This window comes from Grammomys surdaster, unplaced genomic scaffold, assembly GCF_004785775.1.
Source record: "Grammomys surdaster isolate TR1022 unplaced genomic scaffold, NIH_TR_1.0 188, whole genome shotgun sequence".
NCBI lineage: Eukaryota > Metazoa > Chordata > Mammalia > Rodentia > Muridae > Grammomys > Grammomys surdaster.
The window spans coordinates 10,196,815-10,222,300 of record NW_021604633.1 but is presented as its reverse complement, the minus strand read 5'-3'; the positions used below and the strand labels follow the sequence as shown (position 1 = coordinate 10,222,300).

Below are 25,486 nucleotides of genomic sequence, written 5' to 3'. Positions count from 1 at the left end.
TCCATGTGATCTATAGTGTACACCAACTCATACAGTAGTGATTCCATGTGATCTGTAGTGTACACCAACTCATACAGTAGTGATTCCATGTGGCCTGTAGTGTACAGAGTCCTACAGCAGTGAGATCATGTATTATTTCATAAAAGGCACTTAACAATCTCTTTAGAAAGATTCTTCCCTTTCAGTTCCATCGTCCTGAGCCTTTCACTCTGCACCATTGTACAGCACCAGTGCTGTGCCTGGCTGTCCTGCTAGAGCCTCCTCCTGGGAGAGCTCTCACTGAGCCTCTACCTGGGAGAGCTGTCGCTGAGCTCAGGTTTCTTGATTCCTTTCTGCAAAGTCCTGAGGACATTCTGAGTGCTGGGATGAAAGGCCTGCTCGACCACCACCACCCATATCCTCCAGACAAGCAGCTTCAGCACTAACGGGGGCTTGTTAAAGATCCTGACCCTGCAGGACCTTTCACTGTTGTGGATACCTGTAAGGTACTGCTGTGGACTATAGCCTTGAACTTGTGCCAGCTTTGTAACCTGAACCTCAGTGTTTGTTCAGGCTGTGCTCCCTGCTGCACCAGATCCACTTCACTCTTCCCTGACACAGGAGGAATCTCTGCCCTTAGAGAATTTCTTGTACAGAGCCAGGGTCTCAGGCTCAAGTCCAGGAGAGTATATTGACTTGAATAATCATACATTTCAATTTCTTGTGCCTTTACGATGAAGAATGTTGACGTGTTTGTGTGTATAAAAAATAGAGTTTGTGAAGTATGAGGAAAATACATACATTGTTCCCTATTTGGAAGCAGGAGGGTGGCACTGAAGCTGCTTACAATAACTACTTTGCCATACAAGCACTACATAATTGCTATCTTTAAAACACATGCATATATGTATGTTCGCACACATGCATGATCAGACATGTGTCTTGTTATCCCCAAGTCAGCCTTATTAGCAGTGCTCAGTGTGCCAGGCACGTTAAAAGCATTTCTCAGCCCTTCATTAATTAGTTGGATTTTTGTTCAGATTTATTACCTATTTGTATTATTCTTCATCAATTATACCATGCTTAGTTTTAGACTACTTTGCTGGTTTTATGCTTCAGTGTGCATAAGATGTAGCTGGAAATTTTGCTGAGCTATGCCTTCTAGAGCAGGCCTCTTCTATGTTGCTTCAATCACTTCTCTGTAAAACCAAGGAATCAGTATTTGAGCAAATGTGTTACATGTATGTGACAATGTTTTAGTTTGGTCTCCTTCATGCCCTGTGCTAGTTTTTAAAAGTTGTTTTCTTTGCTCATGAAACGAAAAATCCAAATATACAAAATGTTAAGGAAGGTTGTAAGTGTGTGTGTATGTGTGTGTGTATGTGTGTGTGTGTGTGTGTGTGTGTGTGTGTGTGTGTATAGTTTAAGGGTGTGTATACACTTTGAGCAGTACCTTGAGCTGGACATAGGGTTTGACTTAAAGAACCCTATTCGGAATAGACATCAGTAAAACCAAAATGACCATGTGTCTTCCCTGAAACATCCGTGGTCCCTTCAGTGTGTCAGAGTACCTAGAAAGAAAATGTCATGCATAGTACCTTTATGAACAGAACCATCATGCTGTGCAACCCAGGTGACATGGTGGAGCTCCCAACACGCCTGAGGTGCCTAGCCACAGTTAGTCTCACCGTCCCTCTATTAGGGAAACAGTGTAGTGAAGCAAAGGGAAGCTCGAAATGAATAACAGGATGCAAACAGGGGGTGTGTAAATTCCTGCGGAAAGAACAATATAAACGAGTAATCATACAATCTTGCTAGAAAGGAAACTCAAGTTTTACTATAACAATAGATATTTTTCCAAGAAAATACATCTATTTATTGCAAGTTCAAATAATACGGGATGGATTGATCTTCCTAAACTTGGAACCATGACTGAAATGTCTGAAAAGCAGAAGTTGAATGTTAGATACAACATTAATATTAATGTTTTTCTAGTTAATTGAGACATTGAACTTTTACGTTAATAACTTAATTTAATTTTAAGTTAATAACTTTTAATTTAACCTTTTAAATACTTTAATACAGCTTAGTTGTGTTTTAGGTAGTGTGAAGTTTGAAGCAGTCTGTTTGAAACTATTATCTATTATATCTGATGCAGAAAGTACTCAAGAAGTTAAATGGCTGATTAGTAGGACTTTATTTTTGGATACATGGATTTTGGATACATGGAAAGGTGGTTTTTCTTGTATCATGTCTGTTGCACAATGGTCAAACAGGAGATACTATCTCACATGGGATAAAAAGATAAACCATATGATTTTAGTTAGTTAGTTAGGTAGGTAGGTAGGTAGGTAGGTAGTTTTTTCAAGACATGGTTTCTCTTTGTAGCCTTGCTGTCCTAGTCTCTGTATACTAGACTAGACTTGAACTCAGAGATCTATCTGCCTCTGCCTTTTGAGTGCTGGGGTTAAAGGCATGTTCAGCCAATAATTTATTCTTAAGAAGTGTAATTTTGACATTTATATTTTGAATGTAGTTTTTTTTTTTACTACCTATTGAAAATTTCAGGATGAAAATAGTTTTTTTTTTCAAATTACTCTGCATTTGGACGTTGTCTTAGGGCTACTGTCTATGTGATGAAACACCATATCCAAGGCCAACATATAAAACAAAGTATTTTAACTGAAAAGCATTTAACTGGGGGATTTCTTAGTTTCAGAGGGTGAGTCCATGATCATTATGGTGGAGAAGATGGAAGAAGGCAGAGAGCTCACATCTGATCCATAAGTTGTGGTCAAGAGGGAGAGCAAGTCTGGGTCTGGTGTGGGCTTTTGAAATCCCCAGGCCCACCTTCAGTGACACACCTACTGCAACAAGGCCACACCTCCTAACCTTTCTCAAACAGTTCCACTAACAGGACCAAGCATTCAAATGTATGTGCCTATGGGGGGCCATTCTGAGTCAAACCATATCATTGCACTCCCTGGCCCCCATAGGCTTGTAGCCATAACATAATACAAAGTTCATTCAGTCTAACTTCAAAAGTCCCCGTAGTTTTTCACAATCTCAAAACTGTTTAAAAGTCCAAAGTCTCTTCTGAGTCTCAAGCCACTTTTTTAACTATAACCTCCTTGCCTTTAGTCAAAACCAAAAAAGGAGATTACAGACTTCCAAACTACAATGGCACTGATTATCCATCACCATTCCAGGAAGAGAAAGGAGCCATGTGAGGGAATTGTATGTGTAATGAACCTGCAGTTGTCCACTGTGAATTGGTTTTCTTGCTTCATGATTTCTTACGTGGTATGGGGTACGTTTTGTCACGTGCCAGAGTATTCCATCGATTCCTGCGTTCTTAATGTCTCCTTTCCATGTTGTGGAGACAGCACACAGTAGAGAACATGTGCCTCACGACAGGGGTGAGCTGGCAGGCAAGGCACGTGTCACTCAGGTGAGGGCTACTGCCTGGTGGGCCAGTCTGTGTCTTTGAGAGGACATTTAACCTTCCTGTGCCACACTGCCTTTACCCCCTCAGTGTTAACAGTAACCAGGCGTGCCTGTTCTGAGGTCTGAAGTGGCTTAATGCTGACAGTAAGAACTCTGAATAGATTCTATAGTTACAGTTGTTGTCATGTGAATTACACATAAGTCCTATGGAATACTGAATCTGTAGAGAATGTCCTTGTGATTGAATATGCCTAGGGGCCCTTAGACCCAGTGTTAATATCACCTATGGACTCCTGCGCTGATGCCGTTCTGCAGTTTAACTCAGATGGGAATTTGCTAAGGAGCTCTTACAAGCTGTAAGTGGAGTGGATGGATGGTCATTACTTGCCTATGATCTTTTCTCTTGTTAGAAAAGGCACATTGCTCAAGTCTAGATGTTCTCAGGAAAGAGATCTGTTGCTTCTTTGGGGAGGGTGTGAACCATGGACACAGTGTGTTTGCACACTCACCTTGTATGTCGGGTTTAATGGTGTGCTGCAGTTTTTGGTCTTGGTAAAATTGTTAAGAGTTATCTCTTAATGTTGAACTAGTAAATGTATTTACTAATCATGCAGTAAACGTAGAAAACATAGGAACTCAGAAGATTTCTAAATCATTTCCTAAGTCTAGATACTCTGCCACTGGTCTTCAGAGAGAGGCATGTGTGGTTTGTAGTGTTGCCTGGGATTGTTACTGTGTGTCACCTTAGAGCCACTGAGTCAGCAGTTGACAGGCATCACTCTGTGAATTAACATGCCCTCTGGATGATTCTAATGTCTGTGGAAGTTTCATAGTAACTGGCACAATTTATTAGTCACATTCTGCATTTCAAGTTATGCTTGAACTTCACTCTTGTAGGTAAAGGTGACAACGTGCCCCAGGCAGGCTAATGGCCCTACTGAAAGCAGATATCTCTGCTCTTCTTGCATTGATGCCCAGAGGGACTGAATAGAAGTATTGCATCTAACCGAATGTGTAGCATGGAGTGTGGTAGTGAGGTCTTTAGAAGTGATTTTTCACTTGAAAGTTGGAATAGAACTAACTTTTAAGGCCTTTGCACTTTAAAAATGATCTGCTAAAAATCAATAACCTTCCAATAATCATAACCACAAATACAACCCCCACTCCTTGCCTCCAAGAAACAGACTTCAGGGGCTGTATACGTGACTCGTGGCTAATAACACTTATTGGTTTCCAGAGGACCCAGGTTTGATTCCCAGTACCCATATGATGGCTCACAAGTATCCCAGGGGATCTGATGCCCTCTTCTGGCCTCTGAGAGAACTAATCATGCATGTGGTACACAGACATACATACAAGGAAAACACCCATACACATAATAATAATTCTTAAAAGGAAAAACATATTTCATATACAGAAGAAAACCTTACAGTGTATTAAAGTAAAATATATCTTTTATCTCAACTTATAAAGAAAATTCCTTTTAGGTACATATGATGTATTATTTAGAAATTTATTCATTCATATAAATTAATGAATGAGGTATTTGAAGGCATTTTTGTTAAATTAATAAAAACTGTGTTTCTTAAACCATTCTACTACATATATATATGTATGTTTAGTTGGATTTTCTAAGTCATTCTCTCTTATGCACACAACAGTGTTGGAACTGAATTTAACTTTTCTAGTCATAATAGTAAAGGAAATGATAAATGTTGTAAAATACATTAAATTATTAGCAATGATTAAGAATAAGTAAAACAATAGTCTTTCCTCTCAAACTGTTCCATGCCACATTTCAACTTGAAAGTAAACTTAGAAGAACAAAGAACAAGATGTAGTTTACCAGAATCCTGTATTTCGTCTTCATGAACTTTATTTCTTCAACAATTCAAAATAATACACAAGGGAGGAAAGTCCACATTAGAACATGTAAATTGAGTAAATGTCAGTGGAGTTCAGACTGGAGCCCTGGGCGCTGGGGTGTGGCCACTTGATAGTGGCATGCCTTTACACTCTGAGTACAATCAGTTCTTTCTACTATGGATTGCTTCAGATACCTCCACAGGAAGACTTACTGAACACTATGGCATTTTACTATCCTTACCTTATGCTTTTACATTCCTGTCCCTTCAGCACGGGGTATAGAGCCTACTGCAGGGATGTCAATTAAAATTTAACAGATGCTTCTCAGGTAGCAGAATCAATGACATTTTCAGATCTTGTATTTTATTTCTACAAACTGTCACATGTTCCAGGGCTGTTAAATTTCAAGTATAGAGATTGGATTATATACGTGATGTGTGTAGTGCTTCTCAATGTTTGAAATATTTTAGGCATCGTATGGTCACCATAGTAATTCCGTCAGATGCTCATCAATGCTCTCCATTTAAAGATGAGGGAATGGTAGAACCCAGTGGGATTTATAAGGTTTTTTGCTGTAGTGCTTCCAGGGTGTGTAATGGAGAAGAATTTATCATGTCTGCCCTCTACTGCTCATGTGTAAGCTGCATGATATTTTATGCTCATCAGAATCATCTCAAGTGACAGCATTCCTCTTACGTAAAGGCAGAAAAACTAGAGGTAAAAGATGATTAGCTCAGTGTGAGAACTGTGGGATCGGGGTGGGGGGGAATCCATCCCTGTATGCTGGGAGCACATCACTGCACACTGGGAGCAGACTCCAGGCTCCCTGGATTTACATCCAGGCTTTACCTCTTAAAGTTTGGCAAATCTGAGGGAGTTCCTTCATCTCCTATGCCTTAGTTTCATATTCTATCAAAGAAGCAATACCAGTGACATAAGGTTATTTTGGATATTAAATGGACATAGATTGTTGCCCCAAGACAATATATTATTACCGAGCAAATAGAGTAATTCTAAAGATAGGAAGCAGTTGCCTTATTCCATCAATTTCTTAACAAGTTAAGCAACTTACATGAGAAGAAAGAATATTAATACAGAGTCTTGCATTTTAAGAAGTTATGATACTAAAACTTCAAGGGAAAACATTACAAAAGGTTAAAATGATTCCATCTGGCTTGAAAAGTGGGCATAATGAAAGCTCTCTAAGACAGCACAGACACGTTTTGTGGGGGGACCCTGGGAAGGGAGAGCACATACTATTTCTGGACTCATGTTTGTGCAGTATTTACTTTAGTCCTTTCCTATGGACTAAACAACAGAAATATTGTCTGGTCTACTTGGAGTAGAACCCATCCAGTGACCGTTCCAGAAACCCATTCATCATTCATATCAAATATTGTGCTTCCAACATTTAAAACTGAGAGTTATTTCTTATGAAGAGCTTGCTCTTATGTTTACCGTCTCCACACTTTCTGTAATGCTTTGTAAATGTGTTCTGACTCTTGATTCCTTTTTGACATTCTTTTCCAGTTCTTTATTTCTATAGCATGTAAATCCTCCAGAAAGACTGGCTAAGAACAATTTGCACTGGTTACTGATCTCAATATAAGCCCAGTAACAAAACGTGAGACAAATACCTTTGGTTTCTTATTAACCATCCAGTGATAAAGAACGAACGGTCTGGTAATAAACAATATATCTAGATGCCGAGCTGTTGCTTTCTCTTATTGGTACCGACTTGAAATATCTTACTCAAAAATTAATGTGAAGAGATTCCAGCTAACAATTGAGGTCTTTCTGTCTGACACCGTATTGGTCCAGTTTTAGACCGGTACTGACCCTTTTAAGAATGTACAGGTTTGAGTTTGGCTTCGTTCTTGTCTTTTCGGCAGCAGGTCTTGCTTGGTAAATCTCCCAACTTCTTTGCTTGCTGAAGTAGCAGAGTTCTTATTTACCTTTGGCATTATGAGCAGACAGTGCTCTCACAGCAAGGCTTCCCATCAAAGCAAGCAGCAACGACAGCTGATAATGTACAGAAAGGAAGAAAAACCCTTTCTCTGTTCTGCATGTCAGTGAGAAACATTTAAGTATTTCCTTTTAGTCTTGATTAACAGGAGACCAGTTTACCTCACACTATTTTTTGGCCTGAGGAAGTCTGTTCTCTGCCCTTTTGAAAATTTTACACACAGAGGCCAAACCCTGGCCTCTTTTCTCAGAGAGATATCTTTCAGCCTCTGCAAAGGTAGGGGAGAGCTTGGCCCAAGGTTCCAATGTGACACATACACTGATGATTTACCAGAAAATGCAAACACGAGAATGGCTCACGTGACCTCTGGCTTGCTAAAAAAGCTTTCCCTGAACCAGGGGAACATAGAAATCTAATAAAATAATTCTCAAGGACTGTAAAGTCACTATTTAAGTATCACAAGGTAAATGAGGGATCAGGGAAGACAAGAATGCAAAGCCTCTAGGAGATTACTCTTTCTAATAAGGCAATCCTTGAACTCTTGTAAACACTCTAATTAGAGCAGCTGTTTATTGAACTGTTGGTCTGCTGTGTCAGGAACTGCGTGGGCATTTTCATTACTGTTCACAGCAGCTTCTCAGGATGGTCTCGTTTTGTTTGTTTGTTTTGATTGCCCTTTCACGTATTAGTAAACAGGCTCGAGGAGCTGATATGTTTAATAAATGGCAGAACTAAGATTTTTATCTCACCAGGTCAGATAGGTCAGCCAGGTGCTTTCAAGTGAGACTTGTTAGCGCATGATAAAATGCTGAAGTAGATGGTTACGGTAACCACTGTGTTCAGTTGTGTTGCCTCTCGCCAAACACACTTCACACGTGCTGTTTCGAATCATCCATTTGATGGTTTCTATTACAGTCTTTGACTATTGCTTGTTTGAATATGTACCTTTTGTGTAATTGCCTCTTCCTTTTCCTTCCCCCTATAGTTGCATTAAAATCCACCCCCGCTGACAGAAATGGAAGCCAGGACCAGTGTAGAGGACAAGTCAGAGACTGGCAGGACTTGCAAGAAGGAGAGTTCTTGTTACAGGTAACTCTCATAATGCAGTGCCCTCGAGTAGGACATGAGCACACAGAAGCAGAGGATTCATCTATCCTAATTTCTCTTAAGTCGCTGAAGACTCACTGTGCCAAGTTCACAGCAACTGCAACACTGGTCTTCTCTAGTTCCTGGCAGATGGGATTATGGGAAGTGGATTCATCTGATCTAATCACCCTGGCATTATGGGAACTGGCTTTATCAGGTCTAGTCATCCTCCCTGTTGCTGCTCTTGATGAATCTGTGTGCACTTTCAAGAATGATGCTCACGTACAGAGTTAAAGCATGTACTCAATGTACGAAACCCATTCTTACTTAAATTTTATTTTTAATGTGTAATATTATAACTTATATATCATTTGAGCAACAATGTGTGACTTACATGTTATAGATTTTTTTCCATCAACCATAGGCCCTCATTTTGTGCTTTAGAATGAGGGAGTTTCTAATAGGTTTGATGGTGGATAGGTTCTTAAAATTTTGAACTGTATCTTCTTAGAGTAGATACTACACCTGGTTCCAATAGCATCAGCAGCTACTTAATGATTTTGTGGATCTTAAATGGAAGGGGTGAATGTGCATGATAGTGCCAGTGAAGTTCCCTGATTGCCCTCAGTTCTAGCCGGTGAAGTGAGCGCACAGCTTGGTGTCTGTTCGCTAACTCTGTTGCTGGAATGGAGTTGTATCGTGTCCTTCCTATTGCTGTAATAAGACACCATGAGTAAGCATGACTTGCAGAAGGAAGCATGCACTTGGGCTTACAGTATCAGAGGGTTAGAGTCCAACATGGTAGGGAAGAATGACAGTAAGCAGCAGGCACAGCAGCAGGAGCAGCAAGCTGAGAGCTCACATCTTCACATGGGAGCACAAATTGTGTGTGTGTGCACACACACACACACAGAGCGGGGGAGGTGGTGGGGGTGGGGAGAGAATGAACTGGAAATAGAGTGAGACTATATAATCTCAGAGTGACTATATAATCCCCTAGTGACTAACTTTCTCCAGCAAGGCCCCATCCCAAATAGTTCCACCAAGTTGAGACCACGTGATCAAATGCCCATGACTAAGGGGACAGTGTCCGCTCAGTTACCACACTCCATCAGCCTGCCATGACCTAGAGGATCTGGTGTTTGCCCTGCTAGGTTCCAGGCTGGCTTGGGTCCAGTATTGCTTCCCTGTGTTCCATTCCTCCCTTTTGAAATGATCATGTATATTTTATGCCGTTGTATGTTGGAAGTGTACAACTTGCCTTTTGGTTTTATAGGGGGTTATAGTTAAGAGATTGTCTTGTGTCTCAGGGGAGACTTTGAGTGGGGACTAGTGAGAGCTTTTTGATTTAAAGTTTCTAGCAATGGACAGTTGACATGAGCACCTTTGTAATCCAAGAGGAAGATAACCCTTTCGTTCACACTGACCTTGAAAAACCATGAGCAAAATAAAAAAGAAGGACTCATTAGCTAAAAGAAGGAAAGAACACAAAATAATCATAATCCTAATACAGGCTCGAGATAGAAGGGACACAGTGCAGCCCGGACTAATAGAAATAAGGAAAGAATATAAGACAGTGCGTTTCAACGTGAAAATATTCATAATAAGATGAAATGTCAATACATGTATGTGTTTTATATCTGAGAATTATATTTAAATTATTTGAATGTTATATTTTATATGCATTGTATTTCCAATAAATGTTTAGATATCTTTATAGTTCTTTGAAAGCATCTAAATTTCAAATTCAATCAGTGCAGGAGGTATTTTGGATGGAAGCAGTTCTGTCTCCTGACTAGCTTTCTCCACTTAAAGGTCCAAGTGATTTTTCCTACTGTTCCCCCTGAAGGAAGGCATGCAACCATCGTGAATGTTTTCTGTGCAGTGTATTTTATTTTATATCAAAAATTAGATGCAGTGTATTTTAAAGAAATCTGGAATATAAGGAAACTAGAAAGCCTGATATTCTATTCATGTACCGGTTTGGACTTTAAATTTAGCTGTAAGTTTTTTCTCAGCCAAGCTGGGGCCATGAGTAGATTCACTGTAGTCCACATGCAGTGTACCTGTGTTTGCGGAGGGTAAGAGTTTTAGTCATTTTGAAGAGCAGGTTTTGAGAAATGAAGAGAAACGGCCTTCTACCTAACTGTTAGTATTTCTGTGTGACAGGTCTACACTCCACCTCTAACACACCTTCCTGTTTGCAGGCCCTGAACGGCTTTGTTCTGGTTGTCACGGCAGATGCTTTGATCTTCTATGCTTCCTCCACTATCCAAGATTACCTGGGCTTTCAGCAAGTACATACATTCCTCTTCCATCATTTAAAATGATTATGTTTAGAAAGTGAACTTTCTCCTGCTTTATCTGTTTTCATAATGTAAGATCAAAGTTGACCGTTTGTAAATGGAAAGTCTTGATTAAAATGGGTGCTGTAAGAATTGAAAAATATATTTTAGGCTGTTGATTTTTTTCAAATTTGATGACATACAGCAAGGATACTTTGCTCCGTGGTTATTGTTTTTCTTTTGAATTTATCAATAATCTCATAAGGAACTTTTAGGGGGCTGCAAGTGTAGCTCTATGATATATATAGTACCTGCTATGCTGTGTTCAATCATTAGGCTGGCAGAACAGGGCAAGGAGAGAAACTTTGAGGCTGATCAGGTTTTGAAGCAGACAGAACATTTGCCATTAGATAGCATGGGCTTCAAAGGACATAAAACAGTTACAAAACTAAGGAGATGCTATGAGAAGGCACATGTAAAATACCGTCGTTAATACTTTTAGCTCTGGTGCATTTAGATTATGAGTATTACCTTGAAAGAAATGTTTCAACACTGAGCTTAAAGCACATAGAGTGCACGGACGGTTGATGAGGGAACACAGGGAAGATAGAAGTGCTATGAGCAGTAGACAAGAAAGCCCTGAAAGACATGAGTGTTTGCTGTGGGAGGAGTCTTGAAAGGATGTTGTGGGTGGTGGTCAGTGATGCAAGAGTCACTAAGACAGAGCATTGGGAGAACTGTGAAACAACTGGTACAGTTGAGGGATGGGAACATCTGATGCCCTCTGGGAACACACCAGCAGTACACCTGAATGCGTGCTGGTCTTCCATATCTGGTTCTCACATTGTAACACCACAAACATCACCTGAAACATAGACTATCTGGACTCCATTTCCAGATATCCCATTGCAGTGGGTCATCGTGTGGCCTGTGAGTTAGCATTTCTCTAATCTCACAAGGCTCTTGGTCTGCATACCACAGACTGTTTACTGCATCTGTAGTTTTTAGTATATATACAGTGACTATTCACTGGTACCTTTCATTAGAGAGAAAGCGGATGCTTTATCTATATTCCGCATCACTCTGGCAACTATGTAACTGATTTAATTATACATTAAGTTTCCAGCAAGACTAACCCAGTAGGAGACGATTAAAGCAATGGTATGTGGCCAGTGTCACAAAAGCTAAATCTTAGTTTTCTTTATTTAAAACAATGTATTGCCGTTAGAGGGATTCATGGATGAGATAGGGCCTAGAACAGTGGTTCTCAACCTTCCTAATACTATGACCCTTTAACATAGTTCTTCTTGTTGTCGTGACCCACTCATAAAATTTTTTGTTGCTACTTCATAACTAATTTTGCTACTGTTGTAAATTGTTATATAAATATCTGATATGCAGGATATCTGATATGTGACCCTCCCCCCCAAAGGGGGTGCAACCCACAGGTTGAGAACTGCTGCTCCAAAATGTTCTCAGCTGGTGTGACATAAACAAGGACTCTGAGGAGATGTTAATATGGTACATTTGAGGGACAGGAAGCTGCCTTGTGAGCCAGAGCATTCACATCAGGAAGTGATGGCAAATGTAAATGGTTGGTGGTCTTTGCAAACCATCATTTGTGTTCAGTTCATCAATGCTGACAGGTGCCCACTGATCTAGACACCTTTTGAAACTGCTTTCCGAAACCTTATCATTCTTTTAAGTCACTACATTTATTTCCTCATGCCCCTTTCCTTTAGTCTGATGTCATACATCAGAGCGTATATGAGCTTATCCATACAGAAGACCGAGCGGAGTTCCAGCGCCAGCTCCACTGGGCTCTAAACCCCTCACAGAGCACAGACTCTGCACAAGGATTGGACGGTAAGAAAGTTTACCAAATGATGATGCTCATGCTTTTAGAATAGTCTATGAAAGGAGTCTGAGAAGTTGCAAGGCGCAGAGGTCCATGCTGAAGATAGGGAACAAGTCAGGCAGTGTAAGTCGGTAGCTGGAGTCAGAGCCAGAACACAAGAGGATGTTGAGCCAGGGAAACTGTAGCAGAAGCAAACCATAAAGGATGTCATAAAGAGGGTTGTGTTGTTAGTAATGTGACTGTGTGTCTGTACCCACCTGTGGGTACGTGTGGAGGCCAAAGGTCACCAACCTCAGATGTCATTCTTTGCACACCTTCCATCTTATTTTTTGAAATAAGATTTTCCACTGGTCTGGAGATCACCAAGAAGTGTAGGCTGCTTCGAGCCAGAGGATCCAAGTCTGTCCCTCGACAGCCCTGGGATGCTAAGCGTGCATCTCCATGCTTGGCTTTTCTTGACATGGGTTCTAGAGATCAAACTCAATGTCATGCTTGCATGGCACTTTACCAGTTGAACTCTGAACCAAGCCCAAAGCAGTTCTGTTTTATAAAACCAACACTGGTACCATTGTGAAAGGTGGGAGGAATATACAGGCTTGCAACTGAAGACTGTAAATCATTCTTATTAAAAATTTAATAAGAATTTACACTATAGAATTAAATATATAATTCTTATTAAAAATTTTATAAGAATTTACACTACCATGTGCAAGAATCAAAACATTTTTTCCTGATGTATGCATTGTTTTATGATACTGTGAAGCCAGTGAGGAAACAAAACCACTGTTAGACATAGAGACATAGTTGACAGCAAGAGCTCAGAATTACAAATATAAAGAAAAAGAAAGCAAGTTCTACAGTGTAAAAGTGTTAATGAGTTTGGGGCTTTTCAATTATTTTTGAAGTGGTATATTTAACTCAATATACGGACCCCAGTTCCAAATCTGTCAGTTTTAACTGCTGAAACCCTTGATCTCACAGCAGACATAAGGTAGACTGTGCTGTTTCCTTCCTACAGAAGCCCATGGCTTCTCACAGCCAGCTGTCTATTACACCCCAGACCAGCTTCCTCCAGAGAACGCTTCTTTCATGGAGAGGTGCTTCAGATGCCGGCTGAGATGCCTGCTGGATAATTCATCTGGTTTTCTGGTGAGGTGCATAATCTTAAAATATTGTAGTTTTGGATGACTTAGTATAATAAAAGAAAACAACTCTTAAAAGCTAACATTTTAGGACCAGTAAATTGGCTCAGGTGGTGTAGTGTTTTCCTTGAATGGGGACCTGATTTTGACCCTGAGAAGTCTGGCATGGTGATGTGCACCTATATACAGTGAGGGAATGATAAGAAGAGTCTGGAGAAGGCTGACCACTTATACGCATACATAAATACACACACATGTACATACACATACATACAAACATGTACACACACATACCCTATATATGCCACATAAACTCACATATGTGCGCGCACACACACACACACACATACCACATAAACTCATACTCACATACACACACCACATAAGTTCACACATACATACATACATACACACACACACATACACACACACACTAGTATTTTGTTTTTTAAGTCTCTTGCAGCTCAGAAAACCCTATCATTTAAAATGAACTTGTAGCAATTGACATAACATGGAACCTTGTATGGGTGCTTTGAAAGAAATTTTAAGACTGAGAGTTAGCTCGCTTCTCTTCAGTAGGATGCCTAGCATCTACGGGTTGTATACTTTCCACACAGGGAAGCATAGATGTATGTATGTCTGGGACAAATGCCAAATCAAATGCTTGTATTTGTGGTTCCAGACTTAGCATCTGATAGTCGGCTTCCTGCAAGAAGTAACCCCGGGAGCCACTTAGCACTGTCCTGAGAGAGACTATGAGATTCCAGCCACAGGCAGAGGAGAGTCAGAGCTTACACTAAGCCTCACGATTCAATGCATTTTGTTAGTGCATTATTTTTGACAATTGTTTTTGCTGACATGGAGTTAGAGTTGTAATCTGAGATGGCATTCCAAGTACCACTGCCTAAGACTGGATAATGGGATTAGGTGGGATTTCTGTGTGTGCCAGGCTTCTACACGGCCTTGTACGTTTCATTTTACTGCTTGAATAAAATTGTATTTTTTTCCTCAGCAGAAAAGATTGTGGTGAATTATGTTACATAGATTGGACATGTTTGAAAATTAGTATGTTGTTTGACTGTATCACCACTCTTTCTTAAGCTATGCATTGAGTGCTTGGTGTGCAAAGGGCTGTGGAAGGTGGGAGTGGTCATCTGATTCTAGGCACAGAAATGATAGGGCACCCCTGTCATGACACAGGGGCAGGGTAACTCACTTGGTAGTGCCCACTTCCCCACTCTACCTTTAAATTTTTAATGGGCTTTCTGTAGAGAGAGGAGTGAAAATAAGTTAGTGGTTCTGAGCCTTGGGAATTGTCCTTCTATAACCCGACCCCCACCCCCAGGGATGTGATGGAACCTTCGAAAATGGAACTGTTACACACTGTTAATTTGAATGACTTTTTTTTAAGGCAATGAATTTCCAAGGGAGGTTAAAGTATCTTCATGGACAGAACAAGAAAGGGAAGGACGGAGCATTGCTTCCTCCACAGCTGGCTTTGTTTGCAATAGCTACTCCACTTCAGCCACCGTCCATTCTGGAAATTCGAACCAAAAACTTCATCTTCAGGACCAAACACAAGCTGGACTTCACACCTATTGGCTGTGATGCCAAGTAAGGGAGCCTTTTCACTCAGATCCCATCAAATGTGTCTTTTATTTCAGCAGGTCTGTAATTGTGTGAGTCGTGGCAGAGGTTCTAATGTGACTTACTACTATAGGGTAATTTCATCAATTTGACAAATGTTCTTACTGTTTTGTATTACTTACTATGCTTGGTTTATTTTACATTTTGCAAAAATATTTCTTAATTTTTAGCTTTAGAGTTAGATAACTATCTAAAGTTAGCTAGTTAACTAATAAGAATTTATATAAAAATTTAATTTTTTTCTCCTTTCATATGGGAGAATGCAGTGTAATAACTTGACAGGCCCTGTCTCCAAAGTACAGTGTGAGCCATCCATGCTTTTAGCTTTTGAATTCAATTTATTTTTATAATTAACTATACCAGGTTCAGTTTTTACCGTCTTAATGTTAATGGCCTTATTCTAAGGAAGAAAACAGGCTAAAACTGAAAATTCATAGCCATAAGCAAGAAAATGTTTTAAAAAAAATTAAATTAAAAGGATGTTTTCTATGTACTAATGTGAAAATTTTGAATGTTGTAGAAATCATGTACCACCAGTGAATGTATCCTGATTATTTTATGATCTGATTCTTTTATTTGAACAGAGGGCAGCTTATTTTGGGCTATACAGAAGTAGAACTGTGCACAAGAGGCTCGGGATATCAGTTCATCCACGCTGCTGACATGCTTCACTGTGCAGAATCCCACATCCGCAGTGAGTTGGAATTCTTGGGACATGCCTGACTAACAGACAGCACATGTACTAGAGCATATTAAAAATCTACTGATGCCTATGTGTGTGCATGTGGTGGTCAGAGGCCAACTTGTAGGAGGTGGTTCTCCTTCACTCTGTGGCCCCCTACGATCAACCTCAAATAGTCAGTCTTGGTGGCAAGCGCCTTTAGCCCTGGAGGCATCTCCCAGCACTGTGGTATACATTTCAAATTGTTATGTGTGATGATGTCTTCATAAAACTCCTGGGAATAATCCCATTGGGGTCAGGTTACCTTGGTTAACCAGTTTTGCTTTTTACTTCCTAATTTCTCTACAGCTGCTATGCAGTAATGGTTGTGGAATAATTATTATGAAAGTAATTAGTTTAGCCATCGAAGCTTTGTTCAGGGAATCTTTAATGGCATCATATATATATGATGCCATAAAAGATATATAATATATATGTTAATATAAGATCAGGAAATACTAAAAGTATTCCTCATTTAACATGAAAATTTTTACTTTTCCCCCCAAGCTAAGCTCTTCCTATGCCTGACATGTTCTCAATATTTCTCTTAACCTTTTACATATTAAGCTTTATTTAAAATGGGAAAGCACGGACTCTGAGAAACCATGTCTGTGCCTTTCAGTGTGTTTACTATGTTTAAAATTTTTCACGATATTGTCATAACTGATGGTTAATGGAATTCATGTGGAAATGTGTCAGGGCGACTTTTTAATTTAAAATATAGGTGTTTTATGTTTTAATTGTGTATGGACATTTGTCTGTGTGGGAATATGTAAGCACAAGTACAGGTGAACTGGGATGCCAGGAGAGAACTCCAGGTTCCCTGGGATTTGTTCACAGGAGGTCGTGAGCCACCCATCGTGGCTGCTGGGAACCGAACTCAAGTCTTCTGCAAGAGCAGCAAATTCCCGTAGCCAGCCGGTGAGCCTCGCTTCAGCCCCGCAGAGGGGCTTGGTACAGGGATGTACTGTACTGTATGGATGCAGGCTTTGGTGACCTTGTTGTAAATGTTTACTTTTAGTGATTAAGACTGGAGAAAGTGGCATGACAGTTTTCCGGCTTCTTGCAAAACACAGTCGATGGAGGTGGGTCCAGTCCAATGCACGCCTGATTTACAGGAACGGAAGACCAGATTACATCATTGCGACTCAGAGACCACTAACGTAAGCATCAGAAAAAGAGCACGTGCTGATTTTACATTTTCATAAGTCTTCTTGCATGACAATTTAAAAAACAATCTTATGGCAATGGAACCTGTAACTAAAAATTGAAAAGTTAAAACACTACATATAGAAAGAGCAGGGCAAAGATGAGAAATGTTGAAAAAAATAAAAGAAAAAAGTGACAAGCTTCATTGAGCAGCTAAGTAGATAAAGCTAAAAGTCTGCAACTCATCCTCCAGTTGAGGAGATGAAAGACAATGTCATCTCAAGGGAAAAAAGGAAAACTATAAAACTTGTTTATAGTACGCCCTAATTGTGCTATCTTTATACTAAATGCATGTCTTTTGTTTGTTTGTTTTTGATTACATTTTGTTCTCATTCATAATTGTCTTGGCTCTTCTTTTACTCTTTATGTTCCCAAATTTATTTTAGAACTCATTTATTAGAGAGTAAATTCTCAACAATAACAAAAAAAGTCTGTTGGGATTTTGAAGGCATAGCTCTTGGGAGAAAGAATTAACATTTGTGCAGAACTGAGTCATTAATCCATAACCATAGTGAATGTTTATATGACCCATAGGGATCCATGGATGTATGCTTCATAAAACCATTGATTGGTACAGCTAACAGATCTTTATTAATCTCTTTTAGGCTTAAACATTTTGTTTATCGATTTGCTGTTGTCCATTTGTTTTGTATTGCACTTACGTCTCTTAGTTATTATTTTATTTAGATATGTTTCTTTTTTAGTATTTATATATTTTTTCCTATGTAGTTCTAGCTCCATTTGCATAACACTAGCCATGAGGATAATTTAGTTCAAAATAAAATCCGTGTTCCTTGCGATCACACTCAGCTTTAGTATGTTTTACTTTTCTTTTCCCCTTGCTTTTAGAAATATCTTACTTAAATCACGCATGATAAAACTAATGGATTCTCCTTCTTGCCTACCCTGTTAGGGACGAAGAAGGACGAGAGCATTTACAGAAGCGGAGTATGACGCTGCCCTTCATGTTTGCTACTGGAGAGGCTGTGTTGTACGAAGTCTCCAGCCCGTTCTCTCCCTTAATGGATCCCTTACCAATACGCACCAAAAGCAACACTAGTAGGAAAGACTGGGCTCCCCAGTCAACCCCAAGTAAGGATTCTTTCCACCCCAATTCTCTTATGAGTGCCATGATCCAACAGGATGAGTCCATCTATCTGTGTCCTCCTTCCAGCCCTGCACCTTTAGACAGCCATTTTCTCATGGGCTCGGTGAGCGAGTGCAGTAGTTGGCAAGACAGCTTTGCAGCCACAGGAAGTGACGCTGTGCTGAAACATGAGCCAATTGGACATGCTCAGGACATGAACCTTGCACTCTCTGGAGGCCCCTCAGAGCTCTTTCCAGATAGTAAAAGTAATGACTTGTACAGCATCATGAGAAACCTAGGGATTGATTTTGAGGATATCAGAAGCATGCAGAATGAGGAGTTCTTCCGAACTGACTCCCCTGGTGAGGTTGACTTCAAAGACATCGACATAACGGATGAAATCCTGACCTACGTCCAAGATTCTCTGAACAATTCAACTTTGCTGAATGCAGCTTGCCAGCAACAGCCTGTGACTCAGCACCTAAGCTGTATGCTGCAGGAGCGCCTGCAGCTAGAGCAGCAGCAGCAGCAGCTTCAGCAGCACCCAACTCAGGCCCTGGAGGCCCAGCATCAGCTCTGTCAGATGGAGCAGCCCCAGGAAGATCTGGGTCAGAAAACAAAGCACATGCAAGTCAATGGCATGTTTGCTAGTTGGAACCCTACCCCTCCTGTGTCTTTCAGCAGTCCCCAGCAGGAACTACAGCACTATAATCTCTTTCCCAGCTTCCAGGGGACTGCTCAGGAATTTCCCTACAAATCAGAGTTGGACAATATGCCTTACACACAGAACTTTGTTCCTTGCAATCAGTCTCTGCTACCAGAACATTCCAAGGGTACACAGTTAGACTTCACTGGAAGGGATTTTGAACCGTCCCTGCATCCTACTACTTCTAACTTAGATTTTGTCAGCTGTTTACAAGTTCCTGAAAACCAAAGACATGGAATAAACTCACAGTCAGCCATGGTCAGTCCTCAAGCATACTATGCTGGGGCCATGTCCATGTATCAGTGCCAGCCAGGGCCTCAGCACACCCCTGTAGACCAGATGCAGTACAGCCCTGAAATCCCAGGCTCCCAGGCATTTCTAAGCAAGGTAAGGACTTTCTACAGCTGAGTAAAACTTGTAGGGCCTAAGTATCACCATGTTGTCTACTACAATTAAACATATTGTGAGAACCCTTTTAGACAGCAGGCAACTTCGAAACTGCTTTTAATGTATTTATGATCATGTAATTAACTTCATTATAATTTACTTAAAGTAGTATGAATAATAAATTATTTTAAATAATTTTCTTAAAAACAAGTTGATGTTAACATAATTTAATGACTGTTCTTTGTTACCACTCAGGAGGCTATCATGCTTACACCAATAAATATCTGTTAGCAAATATCAGTTTATTTGAAGATATACAGGTTTAGCGCCTAAGAATATCTTGACTGACAGGTAGTTCATTATGCTATTTGCTGCTTGAGTATAGACATCTACAAGTGTGGCTTGAATCCCAGTACTGGTTGTTTTTTTAGATTGTTAATACATCCGCTGTATCTAATTGTATGGGATTTCTTTTAATGGACAATGAAGATGATGGTTTTTTTCTCAATCTTTTTCCTGATAGCCCAACTTAATGTTAATTATAAAGAAAATGGATTAACCATACATTGGATATAATTTATCCATAAAAGAATGGAATATTAGTATTTGCCTCAAAGTGGTGCATCTGGAGGACATTATAGAACACAGAGAGCAAAACTGCATATCACATTCATGTGTGGAGACTTCCAAGGCCGATGCCTCCAATGCTGGAAATGGCAACAGAGTAGGGCTGGCTAGTGGGTACTAACAGACAGATAGCAGGAAGAACTTTGGGTCTTCTACAACAATTCATTGTAGGATTCAAAATCACTAGGAATCCAAATGTTCTTAATGCAAATGATAGATGAGTGTTCAAATTAAAAGATAATTATCTGATTTGCTTATATGTTATATAGATGAATTGAAATGTCACATTGTAACCTATACATATGAGTAATTGTGTGGCAATGAAAAAAAAACTAGCAACATTTTGGGCCAGAAGAGATGGCTCAGCAATTAACACTTGCTTCCACTTCTAAAGGACTTGTATTCGATTGCCAGCACCCACATGACAGCTCATAACTGTCCATAATTTCCAGTTCCAGGGATCTAGTGCTCTCTTCTGCCATCCTTGAGCACTGTGTACTTGTGTTGCACACACACACACACACACATACACACACACACATACACACACACATATACACACACATATATACATACATATATACATGCAGGCAAAACACCCACACACATAACATTTTATTCTTTTAAATAATTTATCATCTTTTGAAATGAAAATATAGTTACATTCTTTCCCTTTCTTTTCTACAGCCTTTCTTTTCTATCACCCACCCCCTTGCTCTCTTTCAAATTCCTGGCCTCTTTTCTTTCATTGGGGTGCGTGCGTGTGTGTGTGTGTGTGTGTGTGTGTGTGTGTGTGTGTATTCCTAAATACACATACAGACCTATACAGTCTATGTATTACTTGTAGGTATAGGACAACCCTGAGCAGCAACTCAGAAGGGTGCTTCTCATACCTAGTGTTGGGGCTGTAGAGTAAGTTCAAAGACAATCTGGAAAATGGTGAGACACAGAACAAACTTACAAACAGGTCAAGTATATAGATAGCTCAGTGGATAGCTCAGTGGTGGAGCCGGGTCGCTGGACCTCCAGCACTACAAAATAAGTGAGTTATTTGAGGCAACTAAAGGAATGATTTTATGATTTTTATTTTAAGTTTTTACTTATTTCATCAACTATACACCACAATATGAAGGTTCTATAGACTTTCAACTCTTATAACCATTCTTTCTTTTTTTTTTTTTAACAGTTCTGGAAACGAGACTGGTTAGAAGGCAGGTGTCTTAATTAGGGTGTGATGAAACACCATGACCAAAAGCAATTAGAGAGGAAAAGAGTTTAAATCACTCACAATTCCACAGAACAGGTCATCATCAAAAGCAGTAGGGGCAAGACCTCAAGCAGGGCAGGAACCTGGAGGCAGAAGCTCACGCAGAGGCCAGGGAAGAGTGCTTCCTACTGGATTGCTTTCCATAGCTTGCTCAGCCTGCTTTCTTACAGAGCCACACAATGGGCTGGGCCTACATCAATCACTAATTAAGAAAATGTTCTACAGACTTGCCTGCCTACAGCTAGATTAGTAGAGGTGTTTTCTCAGTTGAGGCTCTCTCCCCTCCGATGACTTTAGCTGAGTCAAGTTAACATAAAACTAGCCAGAACACCTGACCCCTTGTCAACTTGACACACAAAACGTTATTTGTCAGTCAGAACCTTTCCTTTCTCATTTATCCCCAAGACAACACACTAATATTAATATCACAATATAAAACATAAATGACTTTAAAAGTCCTATGGTCTTTGCAAATGTGAGCGCATCAAAAGTTCAGTCTCTTTGAAATATCTACTCTCTTTTTCTAAAATGGGGGGGGTTGTTTGTTTGTATTTAAACTCCAGCCCCTGCTGGGGCTACAGTTTGATCTTTTCTCAATTGCAAAATTTCCTCTCTGATGCAAGTAGCCAGTACAGCAACCTAGCATCTTTTTTTATTTGTTAACTTGCAGAACAATTTATTAAATGTGTATTACAAATAAATTGGTTTAAGATCATACCTGTAGTGTACCATTTCAAGAATAGCAGGAAACATTTGAAACTCAGATCTGGGCAAAAGAGCTTATGTTTGAAATGCTGTGTAGACGTTCAGGATAGAATCAGTTCACTGCCTCCAGGTTTCTGACTGGTGGTGGTAGGACTGAATAACCCTATGACACCCTGTGTCACATAATTTACCATCAGGCCCCAAGGCAGATGAAGTGAGGTAGTGTAGCATTCTTTATACCATCTTTAAATTATCTTGTAGAATTAATGGGAAAAGCTGATCTTATAAAAAAAAATCAGCTTGTAAGCCTTTCTCTGTGTGAGTTGAATGATGAAAGATTTACCCCTGAGCATCAGTAAAGGACTGTGAAGTAGAACAACCTGGAGGTCAAGGGGACGAAGATGTGTTTTTAAGGTGTTCCTTAGATCTTAACAAGCTGCTATGCTGTGTTTGTTTTCAGTTTCAGAATCAGGGTGTTTTAAATGAAACCTATTCGTCTGACTTGAGCAGCGTTGGCCACACTCAGACTGCTGCTGCTCATCTCCATCACCTGGCAGAAGCCCGGCCTCTTCCTGATATCACACCCAGCGGATTCCTGTAGCTCTGAGGCCAGGATGGAATCAGGAACAGGATACCAGAACTGTGAGGATTGGGCATCAGTGTGCTTTCTCCAAAACAGATTTCAGTCCTTGTGTTTAGAAACGGAGTTTAAAACCATACCTGAGATGTAGGTATAGATGTTACCTATAAGATGGGAAGCTCCGTGGGAGCACAGGGAGAGCTCACGGGCACCTCGGAGTGCTCAGTGCTTACTGTGGAGAACTCTCGGAGGATTCCCTGCTCAGTAACTTCAGTTGGGAAAACAGTGAAGTACTTTGAGCTTTGAACTTCTGGATTCTTGTTAGTTTACCAAATACGGAGTCACAGGACTAATCGATTTTCTATATTTTTAACCTCTGTTTTTTGTCCCAGATGTTAAAGTAAATGGTTTGGTGCTTTTATCAAAAGAAAAATCTCAATGTTTTCTTTCTGCACTGTTAATTCATATAAGTGCCTCACGTTTTGTTTATTTTTTTCTATCTACCTGCAACACAATAGGGTGTGTATTTTATACGAAATATTTTTTATCTTTTTTGAATTAATATTCTTTCTGCACACAGAAAGTTTCCCAAATCCCAACATTTTTTATGAATCCAGGCATGTTTTTACTGCACTACTCACCCCTTTTCTTCAGATAAAGGGCAAATGATAACTGAAAGTTAACTATTTATTATGTAATATAGTCGCTTCTGGGCGTTAGATGGTCCTCTGTGCCTTATGTTGAAAATTTTGAAGATAACATGTTGCCAAAATTATTTAATTATTACATACTATTAAGAGAGTAGCACTTGTATTTTAACAGTGTTTTCTGAGAAGTGAGATAATGCCACTCTGGCTTTCCCTGACACCTCCAGAGTGGGATCAGAAGGCCTCTATAGAAACTGCTAAAGGCGCCTGAGTCCATCAAGCTGCAGTGAAGGGAGGTCGGGTTTGTCCAGCTAGTTAGCTAACTTAAGCAGGGCACTCATTTCATTGTATCTAAATTATCTTTTAAAAACTGTCTTGGGTCTGTAATCCTTTTTGTTATTTTGACTTTATAAATTCCACTTCTCATAACTAGTGGAAACTATTCATTTTTCTCATATTTGAGGAGTGTTTGGGTGGAAGCTGCCATGTTTGGTGTGAGGTATTTTAATGACTGAAATTAATGGTGCATTGTATAAATGTGTAACGAACAAAATAATCTGTAAAATATTTTCAGTTTTCATTTAAGAATAGTTTTTACCTCATGTGCGTTTTTTTTCAGTGTATCTTGTTAAGAAATCAAATAATGAATTGAGGCTTTTGAGCTGGCATTAAGATGAAGATAAATACAGTTTGTTCACCTTCACATATTGTTTGTGTGATACAACCCTTTGCTACCAATATGACAAATTTTGTTGCTCTGCCAAATATACTGTTTTCAAACTGCTTAAAGAAAAAAAAAATCCCAGTATCTGTCATTGTCTTTGTCATTGCTTAGATATAATATATGAAGGATGTGGACCCGAATATGTTTTTCATATATTGTATAAAAATCTGATGAGATCCCAAACTGAGATGTATTCAAATATAGCAGTGATTCTCAACTTGTGAGTCGTGTCTCCCTTTGGAGATAGACTGACCCTTTCACAGGGATCGCCTAAGACCATTGGAAAACACAGAGATTTATGTCACAGTTTATAACAGTAGTACAGTTATAGTTTTGAAGTAGCAATGAAAATAATTTTATGATTGGGGTCACCACAACCCAAGAGACTGTATTAAAGACCTCATGGGGATGTAAATGAGACGGACTAAATTATGCCTCAGGTAGACCGGAGCCACTGAAATTCACGCTCTTTTTTTTTTCTTTTAGAACATTAATGTATGTAAACATGCCTTTGGATAAAAAGATCTCTTACTTCTATGCATTTTCAGTCAAAATTCTGAACCTTTAGGATTAAGCATTGAAAAACAACTGTCTAAAACATTTCACAATTTGCTTCCAGCATGAGGTATCATGGAAGATTTAGACCAGTGGTCTGAATTAGTATCTCGTTTTTCTATGTAAACTTTTCATTCAAAGTTGTCATAGAAACTATTTTGTCAGTCTCTTCTGCATGTTACCAAATGTTCAATTAAAAAAAAAAAACAAAAACTTTGGACACTGTGAGTATGGTGGCATTTAATTACACACTTATCAGACTGAAAGGCTTAAAAGCAATATTGTATGTTCTTACCTATATAAAAATAGCTAAAACATCTAATAAAATCACATTAAACTGCATATTCGTTTGTCTGTATTGCCAAGTGGAAAGAATGCGTAAAGCACTGTTATACTGAGGGATTAATTTCTAGATGAAATTCTAAGACTCTGTGTATGTCTGACTGAAGTTCTTCTTTTCTAGGTGTTTCTTATAGCACCTGAACACTTAGCCAATATGCCATTGTATCAACCTTTCAGTCATTACTATGCACAAGCTAGTTTGTTTCAGTATCAGTAGGTCTTAGGTTTACATCGCTTCTTGCTGTCCTTCAAAGTGTTATTGCTTACATATGCCATGCATAGATTTTGTTAAAGTATGATTTATAATGTCCTTAAATATCAAAGGAAATGTAAACAGTGATATAATAAACTAACCACCAAATATGAATGTTTTCATGCAAATTTTTCTTTCTGTCTCTATAGAGAAAACAGAGCCCTCTGGCATCATATGATGGCTAAGCAAAGGTAGTCTTTATAGAAAGACCAGCACAGTGCATCCTTCATGAAAGGGTCACTTAAAGTTTCTGATTGAACTATTTGATCTGAGCAAACTCAAGCTTACAAGTGATCGGTAGTCCCCTATCATTAATGTGTTTATGTTGGCAGCCACACATGACAGTAAGGTTGTGCAGTGTACCACACTACAGATGTTCACTCTGTGATGTGATAATATG

The 25,486-nt window shown here is 39.5% G+C and overlaps 1 protein-coding gene across 1 annotated transcript in view; it reads left to right on the top strand.

Moving 5' to 3' along the window:
• The window catches only part of Ahr (aryl hydrocarbon receptor), a 36,618-nt gene extending 11,418 nt beyond the window's left edge, over window positions 1-25,200 (top strand). The window contains exons 3-11 of the mRNA XM_028768823.1: window positions 8,244-8,347; window positions 10,552-10,641; window positions 12,372-12,495; window positions 13,506-13,636; window positions 15,041-15,243; window positions 15,861-15,970; window positions 17,019-17,160; window positions 18,120-19,386; window positions 22,446-25,200. Of these exons, the coding sequence (XP_028624656.1) occupies window positions 8,244-8,347; window positions 10,552-10,641; window positions 12,372-12,495; window positions 13,506-13,636; window positions 15,041-15,243; window positions 15,861-15,970; window positions 17,019-17,160; window positions 18,120-19,386; window positions 22,446-22,586 (2,312 nt within the window). The 3' untranslated portion in view covers window positions 22,587-25,200. The remainder of the gene's footprint in view (window positions 1-8,243; window positions 8,348-10,551; window positions 10,642-12,371; window positions 12,496-13,505; window positions 13,637-15,040; window positions 15,244-15,860; window positions 15,971-17,018; window positions 17,161-18,119; window positions 19,387-22,445) is intronic.
• The last annotated feature ends 286 nt before the right edge of the window (window positions 25,201-25,486 follow it).